Raw genomic sequence first — 26487 nt, 5'->3', positions numbered from 1 at the left:
ATAACAAAAATCTTGTTTGGAGCAACTACAGCTTCTCAAACTTCCCTGCAGAACAGCAGACAAAACTGCTCAGAATTCTTAAATCAGCTTTAGAATTTTAAAATCCTGTTTGAAATCGTCACAGATACTTTTACCTCTATATTCCCACACAGGGGAAAAAAATACGTAAAGCATGAATACTCATGCTAGGAACTGAAAAAATAAAAAAGCTTCTCTGATAGGTAACAAAGTCAGAAACATCATAATTTCATGCTGAATATGGAAAATATGGTTGAATAAACATGAGCTCTGCACTATACAACACAGCTCGTGGATATTCTTGGCCAAAATCTTTTCTTATCTGCACAACACTTCTGGAATATTTAGAAGAAATTGGAATGTTTCCACTTAATTTGAAAGATTTTTAGAAAACCTTTAGGAGGTTGGGATATAACATATCATATACTGTTACAAAAGCATTAACCTTCTCTAAAAATGATACCAAAATATACGTCTGACTGTATGTATCATACTGTATAAATCTAAAGCCATGCTGTATAAATGTAAGCTATCTAAAATGGCGTAAGATTGCCCCAGTGCACACAGCTCAGCATGTCAACCCAGGTCTAATTTATCTAGTAACTACTACTCACAAGCCCAGGTGTTTCCAGTGATCTCTGTGGGCTTCAAACTAGGACTCTAGCACAAACTTATCACTGCTAAAATTAATTCAGGGATGTTAATTCAGACATTTTGGCTTAATACTCGAGAAAAAGCTCAAAGGGTGTTTTGCTTCTGAGGGAATTTGATACTATATTTGACCCTGTTCCACTGTGGGAAGAGCTTTGTTACCAATTTCAGGACAAGCAGAATGTAGAATCACATACTTGGATGGGCTGCAGTGGTAGAATGAAATAAGAACTAGAAATTGTAAATGTTCTTCGTTCTTACACAAGGCAACGTTTTAAACCACTTTAAGAAGAAATGATAACCAAAATCAGTTTGTAAGAATAAAGTCTAAATGTCCTAACGTCATCTTCTTAGTGACTTCAGGAAGGAAAGTAATCCCAAGAAAGAAGAAGCACTCCCAGACAGTAAATTAACTATTGTACTGGAACAAGGACTAACCATAAATCAACAGAAACCAAGCCTTGAGTGTAGACAGTCTCTATCTAGGTTAGAGAAGGGTTCAACTCATAAAAACAAGAATCATTGACAAGAAAGAAAAGACAGACAAAGACAAGACAGCTCCTGAAACAAATGTAAATCAGATATTTGCTCTATCAGCAGTATAGGACAAGATCTTTACCCGCCACAGAAGCAATGCATCTAATCGTGCTGCATGGCAGCAGTAACTGCAGTCCACGTCAATTTACTTAAACTAATATTCACCTTCAAAGTGCAGTGTGTCCCTTCAGTGTCACAGTTGCTGAGCAAAGGCAACATTAAATTTCATGAAGTACTTTATTCCCAGGCAATCCAGCAGATTAATGTTTAATGGAGATATATATTTTTTTAATAAACAGTATTTCTCAGCAATACAACTTCTCTGATTCAGCTTCATCTTAAATGTTTTATTTTAATATTAACAAAGTGGAAAGCAATGAATTATACTGAACTTTTCACCATGGTCTTTATTACAGCAAAAATTTCAAGGCCAAGAACCAAAGGAATGGGTTGGTTTGAGCAACTTTGCTCTTTCCTCACTAGCAGCTTAAAAATCTTGCCCTACCTTTTATCCTCCCCTTTCTACTGTCTAGCACTTCCGATCTTTTCCCTTGTACCCAAATTCTTTACATCACTGTCTCATTCCTCCAGGCTCCCTAGGACTGGTGGGCTGTGCAGGAAAGAACCACGCCACCCTCCAGTTTCTTGGTGATCGGATTCACAGTGCTTGAGAAGCCTGATTCTTCTCATTGCTCCTCTTTCCAATCCGAGGGGAAAAGCTTATGTGATAAAACTATAAATGATCATAGCGAAAGATAAGTGACCTTACAGAACAAATTCTGGCTTTTCTGCAAGCTTCAGAGCCTCATGCATCCCTGCAGCCGATAGTTTCCGGTTGATATTCCTATATCTGCATTGCAGGAGGTTGCGGTAAGTTGTCCTCAGGTCCCGATTGAAGAAGGCATATATAAAAGGGTTAATGAGGGAGTTTGCATAACCCAACCATAAAAAGGTTCTCTCGACCCACAGTGGGATGCAGCTGCACGCTGTACCACAGATGAAGGGCCTGGCAGTTGAGAGGAGGAAAAAAGGCAGCCAGCACACAGTGAAAGCCCCGACAATAATCCCAAGCGTAGTGGCAGCTTTCTGCTCTCTCTTAAAAATGGAAATGTTTTTCTTGTCATTCTTCAGGAGTCGTGAAAAATTAGTACATTCTTCAGATTCCTTGTGCAGTTTTATGGCTCCATTCATAGAAATCCCTTCCATTTCTTCCAGCCGGGGAAAACCAGCAAACTTGTGTTTAGCAGCGCTCCTCTTGGCAGCCTTGTAAATCTGATAATACATGAAAAGCATCACTGACATTGGGATATAAAATGCAACTGCCGTGGAGTAAATCGTGTAGCCGAAGTCTTGGCTGATCAAACAGACCTTTTCATCGTTCACGTTTTGGGCCCAACCAAAGAGCGGGGGTATGGTGATAGAGGCAGATAAGAGCCATACGCACAGGATCATTTTGGCCATACACTTCCCGTTCTGCCTCACAGGATATGTGAGCGGCCTCGTTATTCCCAGGTACCTAGAATGACAACGTGGAGTTATTACGCAATGCAGCGATTAAATGCTAAAAGTTATTTCACACAGTCTTCCATAACACCTTTGGCTAAGGTTTTTATGTTACATTTTTCAATGCACATATTTCAAATTTGTGAGTTCATATACATATTTCACTTTAAGATTTATAGTGCTGGTATTCTGCATAAAAGCTCTTATTTATGTCTTATATAGAGGGAAATCTCTAGCTGCAAGGGAATGGGATTTTAGTGCATTTGTACAATACTCATACAGATAATTTTTCTTTTATTTTTTTTTAAGGAAATTCTGAAACCCAAGTTTATTTGGCTAATTTATGAAATAAATGGCTTACAGGAGAGTGCTTGGTACACAAAGTAGATAGTATATTTTTTTTGAGTGAATGCTTAAGTTAAAATAAACATGTATTCATTTTAACCTTCATTTATTTTATGCATGGATCAGTTGTGAAGATGTCTACCTCTAAACTGATCTTACCTTCATGTTTCAGGCAGGAACTACAAACTGTAAACTTATGCCAAGAATAGGTTATTTCAATACTACAGTAAATCTTTTTACCATCACTTAATTAGAAATAACATCTATTTAACATTCTAACTTTTACTGAACAGGATAACAATTTACTACAGTGCTGATTCAGGAAGACCTGGGGAAAAAAGTTGTTTTACGAGAAGCTAAGTTTAGAATGGTAAAAAATTGTAAACAGATAAGAAACATGTTTATAGTGTGTCAAGTTTCCATAGAAAAATGTGAAGTCTGCTGACTACTACATTCCCTAGGCTGTGAGAGCTTAAACCACATATTTTTTTCTAGTAAAACATTTCTCACCAGTGCCTTATGTAGCTGGATAACAATATCCTAAGCCTATTTACTATCAACTACAGAAGATATATTTATGTCCTCTCTAACAATGGGATCTTTCTCTTATATGGAATTGGACGCTTCCTTGTTTTTTTCTTTTCTCCTTCCTTCCCCCTAACATTTATACTTGGAAATTTGGTTTCTGCTTTGCTGGAACTTGCCAACGATTCCCATAAACTTCTCTCATTATTCTTTTTCCTCCTCCTCCCCAAAAAGGAAGAATTTTGATGAAAATCTATGTGATTCACTTCACTTATCATAAAATAAATGTTTCACATGGTTTTCATTTCAAGAGGTACCAGTGTTTAGTTACACAGTGAAGGTTTTGGAAGGTTACAAACAAGAAACGTAATGATGAGAGTATAAATGTTTTTTCAGAGCGTTTTTTCCTCTCTATTCACCTAGAAAATCAAAATATGAGTATTTCCCTAGCTCTGCAGAATGCTGCATTGTTGATTTTACTGCAATGCAGTAAATTATGGCCAGTGCTGCTGCTTTATACAAGGACCTAGGTATGTTACAGTTTTGGAAGTAAAAGGATGTTTCATTTCATGATCTGTTTTGATGAGTAATAACATGCACTCTTGACGTCACTGATGTTTACATTACTGACATGACAAGTTTTATATAAAGAAGAGAACTAACTTAATGTGTCCTATTCTTGACAGCACACACAAGCAAGTTCCAGCAGCCCAGTATTGTGCCAGCAAAGATGTGCCCAGTGGTGTTGTGAGCTAGGAGTATTAAAATTGGCTGGAATTGAAGCAGTAGGCTTTATGAACATTGATCGTGGTATTAAAAAAGATTGTTTCTTGTTCACATCTCCATCAGCATTAGAACACAGCCATCACTCCAGTGCCAGTGGCCTTGGGTGTTCTGTAGGTGCCATGGAGTGTTCTGCTTTTCACAATCATGGCCAAAACTCCGTGCACTGCTAAGGAGGTAGACTTGTCTAAGGTAGTCCGAGATAGAGGCGAGTGGAGTTAACTGGGCAAAGTTCTGGAGTTCATCTATCTAAGGGCTAGACCCTTCTAACTGCAGCACTAGCAGGAGCCTTTCTGGGACGGCACTGGCACACCCTTCACATTTGTCTGAGCACTGAGCACTGTCTCTTACAGTGCAGTGCTTAAAAAAAATCTTTAACAGTTGATCCACCTTCCCGAGGTATGTATTTTTCTAGCTATTATATGATTGGTCATTAAAAATAACATGATTACGAGGTGAATTTTGTTACGTAGCTAAAATAGTTAAAGTGGATTTCTGTAAAAATCAGATCTGTAGGCTGCACACACTAAATGCCTACTGATGTGTTCTGATGCATCAGAACATAACAAAAAGAATTCATGAAAGCAGAAGTATACTGAAAAGAATTAAAATGCATTAGTTTTGCCCTGGCACCACTTTTTTCTGGAAGCTATCTGAGCTTCAAAAATGCTATTTGAAATTAAAATACAATAATTAACATAAAAATACATCAGCATCCTTACTGTCTTATGCATTTTGCTAAATGTAATATGATAGGAAAAAAAGTCAGCAGGCATAAGTGAAGGAACTTTATCTTTTCATCTCTATATGAAATCCATTACCCTTGAAAACTTGCAACTTCACAATAATGTAAATCACTTCTGCTGTCTAATACACGAGAGAGTGTCCAAGACTTAATACATTCATGAGCTTCAAAAGTATTGCGTCTAATGCTTTGCAAAAATACACTTTTTAATGCTTAATCTTTAATTACTACCTTCCAAAAATCACTACAGGTGAATCAGCCGAACTTACTGTATCTTTCCATAAATATGTAACACCTTGAGGCATTACTGCTGGGAAAGAAGAAAGTCAAATTCCCCCAAAAGCCCATTTTGTGTAACTCAGCCATCCACACAAGAAAGAATCATCTTGGACAACCTGTTGCTGGTATCTAGTGGATACAGTGACAGAAAGACCACAGGAACTTTTCTTGTACTACATCGCACAGAAGAGAGTTCCATGCACAAATGGCTCAGAGTAAGAGCAGACCACATAGACCCAACAGAAGGCAAATAGTAAGGGGCAGAGTAAATTTCTTCTTAAATGAATGAGCACATCCCGAGTTCTGGGCTAATTTCTTTCTTTTATTTCTTCAGCCTCTCCTCTTCCCTATTGGAGGATCAGAAACTGCCTCCTGTGCTGCAGTCCTATTCAGGTGGGAGGAGTGCCCAGCCCAGGAGGAATGGTCATTGCTTGCCACCCCCAGTTTGTGGTTCTGCTCAAGTATAGGTGCAGAGCTCCTTCCTCCTTGGAGAGCTGCCATCAACTGTTGTGAACAATCACCGCTTGCCAAATTTACCCACTGAATACCAACAGTGGAATAGGTAAATGAGTAAGTCCTTTTTTCCTGAGAGCAGTTTGTAGGGTTTGGGGGTGGTTGGTTTTTTTGTTGTTGTTTCTTGTTGTTGTTGTTTCTTTCTGGCTTTTTTGATGTCAATGTATTACAGCAATGCATTAGAACGGTTTTTATCCCACAGGGCTTAAGCAGACTCCATTGTCATTTGAGCTGCAGATCACACAGCTGTTTCTTATTAGTGTGCTCAATATCTCAAAAGCAAGTGTTAGGCTGTAACATAAACAGAGGGCAGAGAGCGTATCACAGAAGGAACAGAAAACCACAGATCCTGGTTTCCATTTCTGGCTCATCATTTTACCTTCGTATTTCTTCTTCCCATTCATTCTCTTCAGAGCTATTTCCTTGTTGTGATGACTGACTTACGTTACTGCTGGCACAATGATTATCAGACCAAAAACTGAATGGCCGCTGTGTACCAATTAATGTTGCTGTCACCTCTCTAACCTAGGAAACTGTGAAAAGAAGTTTGCTTTACCTGCTGTCAACGGTTTACGGGCGTTCGGCCCGGTTCCGTGACAAAGGGGATGGGGGATCCACGGGCCCACGCCCCGGGAAAAGGGAAAAGGGGAAAAGGGTAAGGAGATGGCCCTGAGAGCAAAGAACAGCAGCAACAATCTGAGGAGAAACAAACTAATTTATTAAATAAGATATTGGAATGCAAAACAACACACTATTATACAATATAATTACAATTTAAACTGATAAATCCAATACAGAGAGAGAGAATGTCCCAAAATCAAGGTAGGCCTTACTCTACTACCGACGATAAGATGGCTGGAGAGCGAGGTGCTGCCAAGACGAGAGACAGGTGGAAAAAAAGGGACTAGGTCTCGTGATCTGCAAGTTTTTATACTGTGAGCTTTTATCTTTTCCCTCCAGCTGGGAAATGGTAACAGAGGAGAAAAGTACCGTGGGGAATGTAGTAGACCTTCTCTTCTGAGAACCAGGTATATCCACTACATGATGTTATGATGTGGAATATCAATAACTGAAAATCACAAAACCATGACACCTGCACTACTGTGAAGAGAGTTCACATAGGCATCTCCTCATTACCAGAAAACTTTTCAGAGAGATCTTTCCTGTAATCTGCATGTGAATTAATCTCCATTTGTGACTGAAGTGATTAGCAATTCTATAGACCTAGAAGATACCAATTCTTTCTCCAAGAATAAAAAGCAGTGCCAGGCATGGTAGCATTCCAGGTTAACCAAGCATGACATTCACCTTTTGTGGCTTGAATCCAGTGTTTGGTTTTCTTTATTTCAGCAATAGAAAATCCATTTCCTTTCCTTTGTTCCCACCTGAGAAAGCTAAATACATCTGTTATATTTAGGCTGTAAAATGGTGAATTGTTCATAGCTACAGGGAAACCTTCCCCCAACCTTCTGAAATACCTAGAAGGAAAACTGAGACTTAATAACTATATCAACATCAGCCAGATAAAGAAAACAGGAATAGGATGGTCCAATTTAACTCTGTTATTTGGCTGTGAGAGGACAGTGAAAGAATAGCAGAAAATGTAACAGCTGAGAGCATTAAAACTGTCTTAAAGCCTCCAGTGCATCCCAATAAAAAATTGAATGGACCGCGACATGGAGATCACTTACGCTTTTTCTGAAGAACACCTTGTAATTCTTTTGTCTCTAGTCTCTGTATGCTTTATAGAGAGATGGAATGCCATTTTAATTGGTGCACAATGTTTTCTAAGAATTTCTCTGGCTGGCTTAGTCACTGTCACTGACCCGATCTATCAGACCGCTCCAGAATCAGCTTAGCACCTGTCACTGTCTGACCTTGCTTTTATGAAGCAGATTGGATTACTATGGAACACAACTGGAAAAGCCATAGTGGAAATTATATAGATGCATATTGCAGCTATTTCTTTTGAGAATCCCTGTATATTGTTCTGTTATCTCTTACTATTGGAATTGGAGTTGAGCTTAATGCAAAGTTCTCTCTGTTCTTCCTAATTTTTTAAGAGTCATAAAACTGTTTTGTTCTTTTTTTACAGGCACAAAAATGCTTGTCTGCTTTTGTGCTCTTTTTTTCCAGTCCAGTGGCTTTCCAGCTTCAATCCATCGCTCCTCGAATTTGCTTCTTTGCCAGCCCACAGCTAGGCAGCCCTGTCTAAAGATTCACCTGCAATAATAACTTATTCTGAAGAACGAAACAAATCTACTACTCTTTCTGTACTGTCTGTGATTCTCTCATGATCTTCCATAATTCTTCCCTTTGATTCAGTGTAACATTAAGAGATAGCAAGAATAGGAGCACAATGTCATTTCTGAAAGCGTTCAGAAACATCCCTTGAATACTGATCTACCTGGAATTACTATTTTTGCTTATGTTTTGATACATTAGATGGCAACTTAATAATAAATACAAGAAGCTGAAACAATAATAAAACGTATTATTTCTGTTACAGCTGTGTCATACCCCACAACAAGAATTGTCTTCTTTTTATTGTGTGCACTCTAAATAGGAGAAGCTTTGTCTCAGAGAACTGCATTTAAATAAGATATACAAACTGATAAGGAAAATATTATTCTCACCACGTATTGAAGTAACTGAGATGGAAGCAAACAGGCAAAAACATAAAAACACTTAAGTGGTGAGACACGAGCATTAAAGTGCATGACTGTGGCATTACAATGTGAAAAGTGACCTTGCTAATTTTCGTATGACATTACTGGTATCTGTCTTTCTGCATAATCTCTTCAAGATAACCACCAGTTTATTGCTCAGGAAGAGGAATATATTTCAGAGGCAGTAACATAAATACTTTTCTCCTTCCCAGAAGCGAATAAAGTTACTGATTTAATTGCATGTATGACAGCCCACAGGATATGTATTTAAAACCTAAACATAAATATCTGCAATATCAGAGTGAGACAACAACTAACAAAACCAAACCTTAATCGAGGGGGAAAAAAAGATGATGTTTAACTACTGTGCTCCACCTAGCTAGACTTTGTATATTTTCCATGGAATTAGTATGTAGCTATAAAAAATCAGCACAGACACCAAATTCTGCTTCTTAATTGCATTTCCTAGAAATGGATAAGGCTCTAATTTCTCCTCCTTAGTACATGTTGAATGCTATAACATGATCATAAGAAAGATCTTAAATGTATGTTTCTGTACCTGTAATGTTAGATGGTTACTTATTCCAACTTTATTGTTATTATTGAAATATTGATGCTTAAATTTTGATGCCTGGAAGAATTAGAATGAAATATTTGTTATGCTTTCAGCAAAAAAAAAACATTTTCTATTATTCCTTTCCTTGCTTTCAATTAACTACATTTCCTATAAATAAACTCTCTTTACAAAAGGAAGACATTTGTTCCCAGTGTTGGAGTGGGTACTTGCTAAATGTGGTACTGTACTGCTATTGTTCACAGTACATGTTCTGATGTGATTTTTCTTTTTCTCAAAAATAATTGCTTATTTCTGATGGAACTCAAGAAATGTACGCTTTCCTGGTAGTGGGGGAAGATTAAGTCAATCAAAACTAAACATCTGTTCATTCTAAAAGGATATAATTTGCATAGTAGATTATGTTCTCTTCTCTTACATTTTTCCAGTTTTCCTGTACTTTCATGGACTTTCTTCTTTATTTACTTTAGTTCATTTTCATTCTTTTATTTCACTGATTCTATTTTTATTTCTCTTTCTTTCTCTGCCTCATCTCCATTTCTCTCTTATCTCTGTATATTTCCCTCTTAATTTTCCCCTGCTCATTTAGAATTTCTGTTCCACAGATGGGGGGGATGTGTCTGCCTTCATTCTAACAATTGTGCAACAGCTGTATTTCCAGAAAGAGATCTGCAGTGTCTTTTTGTTTCGTATCTTAGTCACAATTTCTGAAACTATATTCCTCTTTTCTCTTAGGTCTCAGCAAATTTCTTGCAGCTGACCTTACCCTTTGCCTTTCATTTTCCCTCTGCATGGTCATCACAGTATTTGTCACCAGTCACTGCCTTGTTCTTAGCTACCTGACAAACCCTTTAGCAGCCTTTGGTTTTCCCCTGCTAATGATATGCTGGATGGAAGAAAAGATCCAAACATGATGTTTATATTTCAACACTGCCTAAATGTTAGACAACACATCAACACATACTTTCTGACCAATATTATGCAACTGCCCAAATAAATACTTTATATTATAGACTAAACACTCTTAAGGGATAAAGTGTTTTCAGAAAATATTCTTGTTTAACATAGTATGTGTATACTTTCCTTTCTTATATCTTCAGTAATGATGAAAAGAAAGGAGTTGAGAAGGGAAATGGATTTCAGTTCACTGCATCCTGCACCAGCCTCCTAGAATATAAATTCATTTGAAAACTGAAGAGTATTGGCAAAGAATTATTTCTAATGAAGTGGTACACAGTAATGGAAGACTTCCCATTTGTAACTTTTCAAAGCATCTCAACTGTCTTTGTGGGTTTCTTCATCTAAGGTCTCCTGCATACATGCGTGGTTTGCTTACTGACTGTAGTAGGATTAATTATATAGACAGCTAAACATTGGTTCTCACCCCACTGCTTGATAAATAATCTCTAGCCCTTCAAAAACTCTAAAACTGGGCATGCCACACATGGGTAGAAACCATTTTTCTCCATGCTGTTTGACCATTTGCAAGGTTGAGGGGAAAAAAATAATAATTTCACGCTTTTCTAAAAGAAACACTATAAACGTGTCATAGGGGAGACTGCACACTTCTGACCTTTCACCCTCTCAGAGATCTGCAAGTTCCCTTTTCGTAATATTGTTGTCGGTTTTTCTCCAGTGAGAAGGAGCACGCAATATTGGAAGGAGAAGTGAGAAAAGGGATAAAGGGCTTTTCCTAAATTGCTCTTCCCTCCCAGAAGTGAGAAAGTGTATAATCAGAATACATGATTAAGTACAGTTTACAACATACCTTGCAGATATTTCAGGAATATTCCTCTCAGAAATGTTCCTTGGGTTTTTTAAGCAATTCCTTGCTTCACTGAAAACTCTTCAGGCACTTCATCACAGCATACATGCAAAGTGCTTCACAGGCCCAGACAGCCAGGCTCTGGTACACTCTTACAGCTTTACACACTATGCTATGATTTATGCTGTTTGATAAATTATTCTTCACTCAAGGAAGAAAAACAAAACAAAACAAAAACTTCTACAAAATGGCTGTTTTCTACTGTATTCAATTTGTATCAGAAGACACTATTTCGTTTAAAATTCATATTTCTGTTTACCCCAGTTTTAGTGCCTTTTTATTGCTCAGAAGTATTTTAGAAGATTAGAAACAAATGCAGTGCAGCTTGCTATGTCAACTGTCAGATCTGAGTATCTAATCATACGTAGACCTATGAGTCTATGTGACTATTTGTTCTTCATGTGCATGATGAGGTATCCCATTAAGTTATCACAGGATGCCTGGACCCTTTTTGTGAGGACAAAGAAGATATTTTAGCCCTCAGATGCTATCTGAGGAGACTAGAAGTAAGGAAAGCTTTATCCTGGAGAAGAATTTAAGGGAAAACACACTCATTTGTTCTGATTTGTAACTGATATGCCATGGTTGAAGGTAGCAGCTCTGGCAGCAAGTTTGAGGAGCAGCAGCAAAGATGTTGATCGTGAATGCGTGTGATTCAAAAGCCACTGAAGAGGGATGAGGCTTGACTTGAAGTGTCACTGAATGGCTACATGGAACTCAAGAGGCAGAAAAGGTAGGCATGTGCTGGGCTTTACCTATGGTTTGTTCTCCTCTTACCAGTCTAGAGAACTGGAAAAAGCAAGTGATGGGATGAAGGACTGGACCACTGGCTGGTGGTAAGAGACTGGCAGAGAAATGTTGTGGTTCCATTCTTTCTTTGCTGTAATAAAGAAATTAGGGAGGAATGCTTTAGCACTGGAAGTCATCCTTATGATGGCCTTCCTCAGGAGTTAAATCTCACGTTCTGATCCTTATTCCCAAGCATTTCTATCTCTTGCACAATAAGCTTCGCTATTCTTGCAATTACATAGTCTGCCAGAAGACGGGAATTAACCACTATCTTTTACTGAATGCCTACACGATTATAGGATCTAAAGCTTTAGATGATCTATTCGCTCATTGGTCTTAGCCACTTATAGGACTGAAGGTAAGGTTCAAGCTCCTGAACTTAATTTGATCCTATGGGCAGACCAGTATTGAAAAACATGAGTTGGATGTCAGCAGGCTAACAGAAGTTGCCCAGCTGACAGGCAGAAATGCTGTACAGTAGAGACTGGGAATAGTTGCTGATAGGAAAAGTTATATTTGCTGCTTTGCACTTGTAAAGAGAGAGAGGGAGAGTAACTCGAAGCTCCAGCTGAGATGCGATGCCTACTTTGTTATACAGAGGCAGTTCCTGAGCAAAAGATCATAGAGGAATTAAAAGAATAACTTTTGCAGATTACGAACTGAAAAAGGTACCAAATCCATAATTTCCTCTTTAAGGATTCAGGCATTTGACTCCTAACCCTCATGCCCAGCGCAATCATCAAAGCCAGTGAAGATTTCAGGTTCTTGCCAGAGTTTATTCTACATCGACCATTATTTTCCCCTTCTTTACTGCCTTCAGAAAAGATTTTATTTCTCAAACTCACAACATATTAATGGAACACACATCTCCTTCCCTCCTATATCCTGGCTGGCGTTGTCCTGTGGCAAAGATGAGTGCTCATGACTCCTGGCCAGCTTGCTGGCTTCAGTCAGGACATAGGAGATGTGCCAGGAGACAACCACCAGACGTGCCTCAGGTCTGGGGCTCTCCTGCACTGTGCAAGCATTCACATAGTCTGTAATGAAAATGTCAGCGTGTTTTCTCTCGGTTCTATACTCTAACACACAAACACCAATACAAACATACCTTAAGTGAGCAATGAAGCATGCTGATGTCCACAGTGTCTGTGACACATTTTGGCCAATGTGTCACTTTACATGTCCTCCCATAAATATCCAGGAACATGCGTACACAAACACACATACTGGATGACTCCTTTGTGTGTGGTAGCAAGGTGGGTCCCAAGATGTGCGTGCGACAGAAAAGTGAAAAGCCCAGCAAGGCGTAGGAGGGCCTCCAGACAAGGTACTGAAGGGCCTCTGGTCACCACATGGAACGGTGCCTACGTGGATGCAGCTGATGCAGCCTGGAGAGTTCCTCAGGATTAGTGGTGTAGGTGGGATGCCAGGCCATTAAATTGTTCTCAAGAACAAGGGTTTTTTTTTTTGCTTGATGTAAGCTAGCAGGTACCTTTAGCAAAAATGTGTGGGGTTTTGGTTTCTGAGATATGAAAGCTGTCTTTTTTTTTAAAAAAAAAAACCCTGTTAGACACTCATAATGTAAAAATGGCTAAGGTGATTTTCTCCAGCTTCACTGCGTGAGTCACGCTTGGGTTGACACTAAACATCAGCTTAAAAGGAATTATTTTGAAAGTTATAATGGTGTTTCAAAATGAAAGCCTCCTACAATTCGAACTAGAAAATCATGACTGATCTCTTCAGTACAATTAAATGAAGCATTTCAGAAACTTCTATAGTATAAGTGAGCGATGAATTAAATGAAAAATTACAGTCCATTGAACTGATAATATCACTGTATTAAAACAAAGTATCTTCAGGGAGTAGCTGTATTTAAATATGCTGATATTTATGTCCCCTCTTTTCCTTCCTTGAATACAAACAATTTAAACATAATTTCCTAGACAAAGCACTTAAGGAACAACCCCTTCCAGCACAATTCTTCCCTCCTCCTCCTCTTTCTTTCTCTTCCTGTCTCTATAGAGACAAATTCCTGTCTCTTTAGGGACAGGAAAAATGCTGGAAGGATATGGTCCAAATAATCCTCTTTGCTTCTTCTGAAAATTGACAATTATTTGGGTCGGGTACATAAAAATTGTGAACTAAATTTTTGCCAAAGCTCAGAAGGGAAGAAAAACACGGTACATCAATAGATCCTGTTAGCATATGCAGGAAAATAAAAGTGCACAAAGCATCTTTTGCAGTGGCTGTATTAGTGTCTGGGTTTCTCTATAATATCTGCTGTGGAAATGTCAGCCACATTTATCTACTGTTCCTAGAAAGTGAGCACCATGAGTTTTAATGGTGCTCCTTTCTGGAAATGTACTTTTTAAATATTGTCATTATCTTTCAATGTAAAACAAACTTTTCACTAATGTCACCCTCTTACAAAGCAACCCTCAATGCACATTGGTCTAAAAGCAAGATGGAAACTCAAAAACCGAATAAAAGAGGGAAATGGCTACTTTGGGACTGCAATGGAGGTAACAAAACTGCAAAAGTATCTAAGTAACTCAGTTTCATAAAACCATCTGAGATGAAAAAGACACTGTATCTCCTCAAGCATAAATGTATTCCGTCTAACTTAGATCAGTGATGCTCCACTTGTGGACAGCAGCGTGCAAAGCCTGCTTACAAGGCTGAGACAATTAAAAAAGAAAAAGAAAAACAAAAAAAAACCCACAAACATGAGATAAGGAGTTTGTGATAAATTTCCAGATTAGAGGCAACTCAGTTGTCCCAGGTCAAGACACTAGAGTAATAAGCTGCCTCTGCTTATGAAGTCACTTACTCACAGGATTCTATCCAACGGTGCTGTGTGAAGAACAAGAGCCATACTGTGTTGCATGATCACAGTTCTTTTAAAAGGCCCTTTTACAGTCCAGAATTTAGATCTGTAAGTTTATGCTAAAGCAGAAAATAGGTACAGCTCATGATAGACCATCTCCTCTTCCAGTGTTTAATGACAGCAGGATTTTGAGATTATCAAGGACCCTCTCCTCTCTGTTCATTTTACAGATGCTACAACACATGTGGAAGTGGTGAAATAAGTGGGAATGGCAGAAGGAAGACCTTCTTCTCACCTGTTGGTGAGTACATCTTCCCATTGCTTATATCAGCAGTAGATTGGCAAATCTAAGGTTCTTCTGAGATGTGGTGGCATCAGCTGTGTGTGGATAAAGACCAAAACAGCCAAGGTGCGTTGCTGCACCTACAGTTTCCAATAATCTCAGCTCTCATTTGCCAGGCTAACATCTTCAAACAGGTACTTGAATTTAGGAGCAGAACTTTGTTGTCAGTGTGGGATGAATCACCACAGCTGAGCCTATAGAGATCTCAGGGAGCTCACCAAGATCTGCAGACATTTGTGTTACCTGATGACGTGCTCCCTTCATTTCACCACCTAGGCAGCAGTGCAGAGGCTTAATGTCAAGTACCAGGCTTTAGAAATGTTAAGCCTCCTTTTATATTGTTTAATTTACAGGCAAACAGCCCACCACACCATCTTAATTTGGATTATTTTTGGAAAAAAGAGAAGTTTGTTTTCTGCTAATGATCAGACTCATTTAGCAAAAATAGCTTTTTAATATAGGACAATCGACTCTTGAGAGACTACAATTAGCATTGTTGATAAAACTGCTTGTGCTGCAAAGTGAGTCTCCAGATGCATACACTTAAGGTAAAAGGGAAACTGAAGTACAAGTACACAACAACTCAAAAATAAAGTCTTTAGAGCCAGAGCTGTTTTATTTTTAGATCAAAACATCTTATTAGGCTATTAAATAAAAGCTTTGCATCTTGTCAGCAGCTGCTTTGGGCCATGCATATAAATGTTTCCAAGTAATTTGTGGCCAGACAACACATGCTGACTTTGTTCGGGGATTTCGTATTTCAAATATTTGTTAAATGTCTACTTCTACAGCAAATAAACAAAATTTAGCAACCCACATGAAGAACTGTTTATAGAAAATTATTCTGGTAAATGGCCTAAGTATCTGAACTATTTTGTGGCAATAACAGCATATTTCCATGGTTTGTATTCATGATGACAGTTATGTTGCAAATTATATTTTAAGTTTGGATAATAGCATATACTTCTGTTATGTGTGCTCATTACTTCCACCTCTTCCTTCTAGTTTTTATGCCTATCGCCAATGTCTAAATAATGGATATTGGAGTAAATATTTTCATATTCTTTGCTTTGATTCACAAATCCCTACATTTCCTAGTCCTCTAACTGCTAAAAACACACTACAGACAGACTTCTTTTTTTGCAGTTACATTTTGCATCTGTCTCCAGAGATGTGCAAACTCTATGTTGAAATCCAGTGATCCTACTTTCTAATGAATCTCTAATGAAAAGGAGTCAAATAAATAATGTACTTAAAGAAAGCTCTGTTTCCGGGGTTCCATTTCTCTTGCAGTGGTAACTGGCCATATCTATGAATGATGGTACTTAAAACTCAGCTGACGAGAAATGATGATTCCTATGCCAGCAAGGTTACTGATCAGCATTCTTCAGTGAGAGCAAGGGCAGCAGAACTGAATCTAAGGTGTTGGGTGGAGACCTCATGGTGGGCGACATCTTCTGTAAAAACAAGTTCAACCCAAAAAACGGTACATTTTCCAACTTAGAAAAGTAAAAGTTATTTAAATGAAAAGTAGCACATTTATGTGTTACAGAAAACTCATCACATGGTGAGTTAGAAGTAAGGTTTGGACACAGCTCTCCCACAAGAACTGTCCCCTTGCAGTCAAGTCTTTGATTACAGTTCTGCTTTTGCCCAACTCAGTGAAGAGAGCCTGAGATCCAACAGATTCTTCCTTTGGTCCCTGAGAAGTTTTCCTTCACCCTTAAGACAAAGCTAACTGCTGCCTCCTCCTCTCTTCAGGAGGCAGGTCCCTGCAGGACCAACAGCTCCCCAGCTTTTCAGGTTGGCTATTAGGGAAAACTTCTTCTCCAAAAGTGTGGTCAGGCACTAGAATGGGCTGCCTAGGGACGTGGTGGAGTCACTGTCCCTGGAGGTGTTCAAGAACAGTGTAGATGTGGGACATGGTTAGTGGGCATTGTGGGGATGGGTTGACAGTTGGACTAGATGATCTTAGAGGTTTTTTCCAACCTTAATGATTCTGTGGTTCTGTCTGAGAAAAAGTGTCATTCTTCCACATGGCTCCACTTTCCCTTCCCACTGACCCCTTAAAGGAATATAAAAATTTGTGAACAAAAATGGACAAGTAACTTTCCTTGTGGTTATGTTTTTAATTTATACTTCTACAAGCTAAAAAACTTGGTTTCGAGTTACTGACAGTACCCAAAACCACCCATTTCCTTGATATATCTCAGGAAAAAAGCTGTTGCCAGCTTTTTCATCAAGACACAATGTACCTCTAAGAATAGACTTCACCCTGGTTTCTCATTACTTAAAAAAAAAAAAGCTATTTTTGTAATGTCCCTTCTTGGTTTTGTCTTTTACACAAATCATGATCATTTTACTCTATATACAGCAAACTACTGTACATGGTGGTATTAACCCCCCTGGTGATCTCTTGTGCTAGCTCACAGTTTGAAAGCAGAGGTCATAAAGACAGAAAGAACATACTCAGTACTGACTTGATTTCCCTGTATGTCTCAGGTCTGCATGCTATTAGAACAGCTGGCACTATTAGAATTTTCGTTCTTCTCTGCACATTGCCCAGAAAACTTGTTTACTGCTAGATGTGAATCACTACCTCATTTACATATGTGCTAATATTTATGGAACCACCCATATGTATCAGATAATCAAAATGTTCTATATAAAGCCTCCTGATGGAATGGCAAGGTAGAAGAGGAAAACCAAGGCTGCTGCATTCATCCTTTAATTTTGTTATATTACTTCAAACAGAATAAAAACAAGTTTTACTCAGATACATACAAATCTTGTAGCAAAGTCAACAAAAGAAAAGAGCATGTGACTAGTGGTAACAAGTTATGAAAGCCCTTGTGCCTTTAACTCTGTAACTGAAGATTTTTACTCTTATCTTTGTAAAAGGCTCAGTTCTGTGCATTCACACTCTTCACAAATTATTTCAAATTGTTGCATCATTTTCATCTTCTGTTGTTACCTGCGTCCAAGAAAGGCAAATTCTGAACTTCAGGAAAGATATTTCTGCATTAACATCCTTAGACTCATTTCATAGGAGTCTACAATCACAGCGCTGAAAGGCAGATGCTTCCAATTCTGCCTGTTTTTTGGATGATAGGCTAGTTTTCTTTCTTATACTTAGAAAAGCCATAACATATGGTACTTATTATGAGAGCAAATATTGCCTGAAGTTTGTGACCTAACTCCAGTTTGAACTCAAGCTTCAAATTAAGCTAGCAGAACCAAAGTGTGTTATCAGCAGTTCTACTGGCTGACTTGATGCTCAGATCCATTTAAAAGCAGCTAGCTCACTCCTCCCTCTTTCTCTGCAGTCTCTCCTCCTGACTCCCTAGACATACCATTTAGATTTGAAGCATGCCTACTACATTACCAGCAGCAACCTCCCCACAAAATTCTGCAATGATACTATGAGGAACCAAGTGTCTCAGTGTGGCTGAGTAAACCTGGAATGAGAAAACTTGCTGGCCTGAGTGTGTCAAGCTTGGCAAAAGTAGTACAATCCTTCTGAAGTAACCGGCTCCCCAGTGCAATGTGAAAAACTGAAACCTTGGCCTTTCAGCCAAAAGAAGTTGTCCTCTCTTTACAAATACTAGTGACCATTTGGAAAAAAACTGCACTGAGGACTGCTTTATGATGCTCGTACGTTGTAGACTCAGATATCAGACTGTGTAATACCACTCCTTGGTCCTAACAGTAAGAGGAGTTTGTAGCAGAAAGACAGAGACATATGCACACTATCAACTGCAGATTAAGTGGGATGTTCTGTTTAAAAAGTTGGCACAAATGTTTCTGATAAAATGTTTCAAACTTAAGAGCAATATTAAAAATAATATTGGATTCCTTTTCGAGAAATAGGATATTTCCCTTATGCAATTTACAAGGATTTTTACAGATAAAAAAATATTTTTTCTGAGAAAATTATTCCAGAAAATTTAAAGACAATCTCTAGTTAATTTCTGCTCCTTTAGAAGGTTTGAAAACATGTTACCAGCAGTATGAGTAGTCTTGCTTCAAGTGTAGTATAATGATCACAAATACTTCCTTGCTCAGTTCAAGAAAATACACTCAGGGCAAATAAAATTTGGTATCAGCATACATAGGCTACACTACACTATCACACCAGTCTGATAGTCTGACATGTATTTGCATTTTTGTGATTTATGTTACATTTCTGAAAGCCCCTTTCAAAAACAGAGAAGTGTTTCCAGCATTGTATTATTCCTGTGAATCTTGATGTGAATCCAATCTCACTTACAGAAACTCCTTTTGTGATCTTGATAGGAAGAAATACACTACTCAGATGTCTCCAGAATGCCCTGTTTGGCAAAAATGTGAATTAACATTCCTTTACCTCTGATTATAGGGCTCCTTTGAAATGTCTGGATGATGCTCCAAGAATTATGGGACCCCAAAATCACTTCTGGAAGCTCATCCAGCATTAAGTTTTGGTAGGAGCAAACAGAAGATTGTTTTGAATGTGGGGGAAGAATGCAACAAGCCAATCTGAAGAAAAGGCATTCATATAAATGTGGTGTAATTGCAAATCTCCTGCTGCTAATTGAACTATAATTCCCCATTCATATATATGTTGGATCATTATCAATTGCATTTATCTTTTCCTGTCACCTCCAGGTTATCCTGCATCTGCACACTTCATGGTTCCCTTCTTAAATGCACACAGTACATAACAGCAAAAGAATATCTTCCAGCTTCCCACTGTTTTTCAGCCTCTACAGTGCAGTCACAAGACTCCTGCCAAACTTCAGATCTTATGTCTCTTCCCACTCCAGAATGACACAACTTCCATGCAGTTTGGTAGTAAAAGGATCTCTGCTTTACTTATGTCATTATGTCTTTACAATATGGCCTGTTCGTTAGAATACCTTTTATTTGCTATCTCCCATTCTTGACTCTGCATAACAAGGCTAGTAATGAAGCCTAATATCTGTGCAAAGATGTAATAGAACAATTCCTATAGCCAAGAACAGGCTACAGTGTGAGTAACTCTTCTTCAGGTTGACTAAATTAGAAAAACTATATGGAAAATAATAAAAAAAATCTGCTTTGCTTTTTTTCTTTTGTTTTTCTTTTTGGTGTATCAATATTGCCTGTATCTTTCGTGAGCTAAGTAAGTTATTTTTAGACTCAGAAAGAGTATTGTTGTTTGTTGAGTTGAGCAATGGAAATAATGCCTTTGCCATTTAGGAATTTGCTTCCATATTGATCGCTTTCTTCTGCAATATAGACTTTAACTATAGTGATTCCATCACATACTTTTCCTGTAATTCCTTTCGTTGTTTTTTTTTTTTTCTCTCCCTTGAGTTATTTTTAGCTGAGTCAAAGCTTTTTACTTTTCTCAAGCCTTCAGTGACTTCAGGACCTCCACTCCTTGCAGGGTTTGAGGACCTACTCCTTGCGAAGACAAAAAGGAACACACTTTGCAATTAAAGCATTGAAAGCTAGAAGACTCACTGCCCACAGCCTGTGTTTGAAGAAAGCCCTCACATCGCATCACTTTTGTCTCCTGTATCCATCCCATACCAATGCTCCCTAAATAGAGCATAAAGCAAGGCACCTCAGAGGGGACCCTACTCGAGCCAACCCCATAGCAAACAGCAAAGATCCAGCTGGTGCTAGGCCATAGGACTGCTAGGACAGGAATTGCCTAAAGCAATGATAAAAATGTTTGCTCTATACCTTGTTCCATTCTGTATACTGAACAAAATGCCTTGGAGCTGAGGGCATTGCATGTCAGTGCCTACATTTATTCTAGATCCAAAATATATTACATACAGGACTTTTTGGTATCTGGCTGTGCATACCTGTCTACACACATATTCTGAAGAAAATGAGCAGGGTTAGCAGAACAGCCTGCAGCCTTTTCACCCATGGCCTAGAGGTAAAAGAGTTCTGTTCTGAACAGAAGCCACACAGGGCTCCTAGGTGTCATTAGGCTTAGGAAATTGCTGACAGGGTTTTCAGGTCTGGTAATCAGTTTTGTATGTAGGCAGAGTGTAGACACCTGGATGCTATTTAAAGTGCTGAAGACTTTATTTACAAGTTATGTACAAGTTCTTCCTGTGAGCACTCCTCAGTTCCCAGCCACACTTCCAGGAAACATGAAATGGGTGAGCACTTAGGGGCATCTATATGCTAAGGTAAAGGATAATTATTCATACTTACATGGAGCATGGTAAAAGATACCATACAAAGAAGGAAGAGAACATTGTGCATAAAAATCTCAGGTACAACAAAAAGCCACACTACTATACTGTTTGCATGAGAATTGAAAATCTGCATCAATTAAAATGAAGTAGGAATATTCATACATTTTTGGCTAGGATACAGACTGGTAAAGTTGCCCCAAAAGCGTTTCATTGCTTATGTGGGTGTGGAGAAAGTGTTATAATCCTTCAGCTATAGTTATGTTGCTTTATTACTTTCTAAGGCAAAGAGTTATTTTTAAATTGAATTAAAAATTGCTACTGATGCAATTATTCAGTGGATACTCTCCAAAACAGGATTTCTGTAGTTATCTTGGGTCAGAATAACATGATGAATCAGCAGGCAAACAACACCAGATTAAATTCAATTAATTCCTTTTTGATGTTCATTCACCCGCTAAGACAGGGTTTGTATCTTTCCCTTGTGATTCCCTGCTGATGTTCAAGCTCTCCTAAATGTAAAGAAATCTAAATGTAATATAATTTATTTAATATGGAGCCAGAAAAGTGGAGCTTCAAAAGGAAAAAAACATACTAATAAGAAATGCTTTAAGTAGGTTACTATTCACAGAGGCACAAATATCGCACCAGTCTCAGTAACTCCTACCTTTCTCCAGAGCTACCACTCATATCATGGATAGAGTACAGTGAAGGTGACATTGATAATGGAGGTATCAAGCTGCCTTACTTGTTTAATCCTTTCAAAATTCGGAAAGGTAGAAATACACTTGTCTATGTCACGTCTGGTTTTACTTCTGCTTATAAGAAGACAGCTTCCTTCCCAAAGCGAAGACTTCCATAAGACAGAGATTCCTGAAACATACACTCATCTCAGGTCACCCTAATAAAGATCAGTGAAGGTTTTTGTGTTGTGAAATAAAAGGAAAGATAGGAGCCACCAAACCCTAACAGTCCACAGTTTGATATCATTATGCACTTTCTCTCATGATCACCCCGCCGTTCAGTTCTCTATAGATAACAAAATGAGCTGCTCAGACTGGTTTCTCCTTGTGCACCCTGTACAAAGTCAGAGATCTGCGTATTAGCATGTTTGCAGTCTTAACATTTATACAGCTTAGAGTAGAAGCAACCTAAAAAAGCACAAGTAGCTCTATTCACACAAAGGATAGGTTGCATTTGAATCTCAAACCCTTGTCCTCAAAAACACTCTTCTCAAATATGTATCCTATTTGGGAATTGGTGTTTAGACACAGAGAGGGTGAAAAACTTCTTGTGGTGCCTAGCCCTGGCACTATGCTGCTGCTGTAAAAGTGAACATGAGCCTGGTGTTTGCTGTCCTGCAGGCCTCTGTCAACCAGCTGCCTATAAACACAAGTGATACATTTTGCTGACACTTTGTTACACATATAAATAAATAAATAAAAGCAAGAGGAGAAGGAAAGAACAGTAAAAGGCATCCCTCCAGACATTTCTGTATTATTTCAGGCAGAGGCACGCTCCTTTGGAACAGGCCGCCCAGGATGTGCCTGACCAGGAAAAAAACGTTTTGTGCAACAGAATCAAACCTGCCCATTTGTAGTCTCCATGTTAATCTGCATCTTCCTGCAAATTCAGGTGAAAAATGTGTCCATCCCCGAGGGCTGTGAAGCACAATCTCTGCTTGTGCAGCAGGCCTGCCAGCTGCTGGCATTCAGTGACATGAGCCAATAGCTTATATCTCAGCAAGTGAAACAAATCAAAAAGCCTCTGGAACTCACTCATTTTATCCTCTTTGCATGGGCTTCAAATTTCTTTTTTATCTGCTACATTTGCTTGTCAAACAAAGCATACTACCTCTCCACAAAAACTTTGCCTAACGGTTTGTAATAAACTTTTTGTTTTGGATTAATTCAATAGTAACATTCTTTCAGCTGTTTACATTTGAGTGATATCTGCTTCAGGAGTAACCTAGAGGTTGAATAATGAAAACTTGAAAACATCCATCTTTTGTGCTGTCTCTGCACTGCCTGCAACAGCTGCTTCTTTCCCTTCAGGAGAGATGCTACCAGATGACAAAGGCTTCCCAAAATACCCCAAGGAGCCAGGTGGAAGTCCATTCAATTCACTGTTATTTGCAAAAAAAAGTTCAGTTGTACCACATCTTGTCCCTTCTCTCTAAGCAGGAGACAACAGTACTACTTAATTGTGCTACAAGGTTTAAGAGTATCTAATGGCACACAGGGCAGTGGCCATGTTGAAACCATGGTGAATTTTATTCAGTTGTCTCCTGCTTCTGGATTTCCTGGTTCCCCTCATATTTGTATTCTTTGCACTGGGATTATAAGGACTCTATCACCAGAGATCTTCTCCTGGATAACATAAAACATACAAGTGTTTCCATCATACCTGTGGAAAATGGTCCCTGTTAAAGTGGCCTCTGATGCACCTCACACATTGTGATTTGTTAGCTTCTGTCCCAATACTTTATCTAGAGTACTCAGTTTTTCATAGGTATGCCTCCCTCTGATTTGTTAAAACTTTCCTGACTACACAAATGTAAGAACTTCAGGTAAGCTAGAACCACTAGCTTACAGTGGTGACACTGCATCATTAGCATTTGTTTTTCATCACCACTCCTTGGTTTGCATATTTTCCACATACTCACCATTCAAAGATTACTTAACCTCTCAAGTTCATCTTTGGTCTGTCTGAGCACTTTTACAGCAGTTTAAGATTATTTATTTTTAATTAGGATTGCAAATCATGGAATTTTAAAATTCTTTATTGTCAAGTGGTGAAGACATTTTGCTAATGAATTGCTGGCTTGTCTCCTTCTCTTTACAATATCACCTATCTTAACTATTTAATGGATGTGAGTAACAGAGGTTAGAGCATCATGATGGATTGATAGAATTTTGATTTCAAGTAGGGAATAGATAAGGGTATAATGAATTATGAAGATAACATGTTCAACAAACATCCAGTAATATAGTTAGGAATAGACAAGAGGAGAATGATTCTAGTTTAAACCAGTAAAAGAAAACCAGTCATTCATAGCAGGCTATGTTCTGTTCTAAGTGCACAGCTTTACCTCTTGTAAGTTTTTGTTTGAGAGGGGGAATATAATGTAAGAAAAAAGAGAGAGACCTGCTCATCCACACGACCAGCCCAGCCAAAGCCTCTGCTCAGCACACAGCAGTCAGCTCAAATGTTAAACTAAGCAATGACAAGGAAGAAAAATAAATTATTCCATTGCTACTATGTGAATCAGTCACACATCCTTATTTGGGTAAAAGAGATTAATTACATTAACCCGTCTTAAGAAGGTTATTAGAAATAGAGATGGAGAGCTCAGACACGAACATCAACAACGATCAATGAATGAAGGTATTTTATGCTGCGAGTGTTGAAAAATGAAATGACCTATCTCAAAAGTAACTAGGTAAGAAAAACAGAGTAACGCTGGGAAGGAAGATAAGTCTGCTTGTATTTTCTTCTAATACTGGAATTAAGTTAAAAGATGGCAAATATCAAAGCAATAACAACAACAAAATTCTTTGATACTCTGTCAAAAGTCTGTACGTAGATTTCATTGCTACAGGATGTTTTGCAGCATTCACATAACTGCTAGCCAAGCAGAATTCACCAAGTAGAGAACATCAGAGCAGGGAATGCTTACAAAGAAATTAAAGTCTTGAAATGAATAGAAACTGACCTGAAATGAATGAAACAACCTCTGGTTATTGTTGGGCTCTTTTGGGAGACTGTTTCTCTGCAGAAACTCAGTGCAGAGTCCTTTCCAAAAACTTTCTGAAGTAGACAAGAGTCAAGGCAACTGTTTGATATTGGACTCTGATAAACTCCTACAGTATAGTTAGGAAGATCTTCACTTTCTGCTAGCTGTGCTGAATTGTAAGGAAAACAGTCTCCCTCTAGATACTAAAATGCCCGGCACAGGATTTAGGCTGCGCAAAAGGGAAGTTACAGGCTGCGTCTGATTTCAGACTGGGACCTGCATGGATTAAAGGAACCAGTGAGCCTTCCTCTGCAGAGGAGAGCTTAGACATGGGCACATGCAAGATCTCAGGAATGGCCTTAACATCAGAAATACCTAAGTTCCTCCTGCAGCCTATCTACACCTTGCCTGGAGCAGTTGTTGGAAGAAGCTGGCTGTCCACGAGGATATCCTGTTTGTTGTTTTAAGGGGAATTGAAGATATATAAATATCTAGATGCAAATATTTCAGAGCAATTTTTCCTTTGGTCATAAGATTACTTGTCCAAAAATGTTTCTGCTACTTGAAACTCAGCTATTCCCAGGTTGTACAAGAATAATGTTAAAAACCTAATGAGCTGTAATTCCTGAGCCCTCTCTGACCCAGTGAAACTCCACCAAAACCCAGTGAGTCACAGCAGCACCAACCTCAGAAGCAGCTCAGCTCCAGCCTTGCTATAGTGCAGTTCAAGACACACGTTGCACATGTTAAAGCGGCCACAAATGCCTGCTCGCTTTATTTGTAGGCAGCCACAGAAACCACACATAGCTGCGAGGCTGTGACCTCCTGGGCTCTGCGAGGAGAGCAGCATGGCTAACTGGGGGCTAACGGGGCACCCAGCTCCTTCGAACAAGAGGCTGCAGGACTCACATTGCGCTTCGGGCTTGCTAAGAGCCCCTTCCTCGGGAAAAAAGTGGGGGCAGAGGGTCCCCAGCACGGCTGGAGCAGGGGTCACTCACCTGTCGATGCTGATCACGCAGAGGGTCATGATGGAGGCCGTGCAGCACATGACGTCCATGGCGATGAAGACGTTGCAGAAAAGGCGCCCGAAGATCCACTCGCCGCCGATGAGGTCGGTCACGCTGACGAAGGGCATGACGGCCAGGGCCACCGAGAGGTCGGCCAGGGCCAGCGAGACGATGAGATAGTTGGAGGGCTGCCGCAGCTTCTTCACGAAGCAGACGGAGATGACCACCAGGCAGTTGCCGGCGACTGTCAGCAGGGTGATGAGGCTGAGCACGGCCCCGATGACAACTTTCTCCACGTTGCCGTAGCTGAGGATCTGCTCCCCGCATTGCGAGTCATTGCCGGGCGCGGGGCTGGCGGCGGGCAGCGGCGGGGGAGTGCCGCCCGGGCCGAGCTTGGCCAGGCTGCGCGGGGGCCACGAGCCGGCGATCATCCTCCCGCCGCCCAGCGCCCGCGGCTCCTCCAGCGCGAAGGGCCGGAGGTTACCGTAGAGGTGGCTGCCGTTCAGGGCGATGACCATGACGGCGGGAGCAGCCCATCGAGCCCCGCCGCCCGGCTCTTGCGCTGCCCGGGGATGCTCCGGCTCCTCCTCGGCCGCCCGGCGCCGCCCGCCCCCTCGCAGCCGCCGGAGCGGCCCTCAA

General features: G+C 39.5%; 1 protein-coding gene and 1 long non-coding RNA gene across 2 annotated transcripts; one reads left to right on the top strand and one right to left on the bottom strand.

Moving 5' to 3' along the window:
• On the bottom strand, window positions 1467–26487 carry HTR7 (5-hydroxytryptamine receptor 7). The gene is made up of 2 exons (XM_021400015.1): window positions 25840–26487; window positions 1467–2722 (listed from the first exon to the last, which is right to left on the bottom strand). The coding sequence occupies exons 1-2, from the start codon at window positions 26364–26366 to the stop codon at window positions 1972–1974; spliced, it is 1278 nt and encodes a 425-aa protein (XP_021255690.1). The 5' UTR covers window positions 26367–26487; the 3' UTR covers window positions 1467–1971.
• Window positions 14583–16193, top strand: LOC110400280. The gene is made up of 3 exons (XR_002439734.1): window positions 14583–14691; window positions 14814–14884; window positions 16073–16193. It is a non-coding gene; the product is annotated as an uncharacterized LOC110400280 (long non-coding RNA).

The sequence above is a fragment of the Numida meleagris genome, chromosome 5, assembly GCF_002078875.1.
Source record: "Numida meleagris isolate 19003 breed g44 Domestic line chromosome 5, NumMel1.0, whole genome shotgun sequence".
In the NCBI taxonomy this organism is placed as follows: Eukaryota; Metazoa; Chordata; class Aves; order Galliformes; family Numididae; genus Numida; species Numida meleagris.
The sequence above is the reverse complement of the archived record's forward strand: the minus strand, read 5'-3'. Positions and strand labels throughout refer to the sequence as shown.

What these genes read in the sequence shown, in the direction of transcription:
- HTR7 (XM_021400015.1), bottom strand. Translation starts at nt 26,366, where the DNA reads ATGGTCATCGCCCTGAACGGCAGCCACCTCTACGGTAACCTCCGGCCC. An exon ending in TGCGTGATCAGCATCGACAG is followed by an intron (nt 2,723 to 25,839) that starts GTGAGTGACCCC and finishes TTGTCATTCTAG; the next exon opens with GTACCTGGGAATAACGAGGC.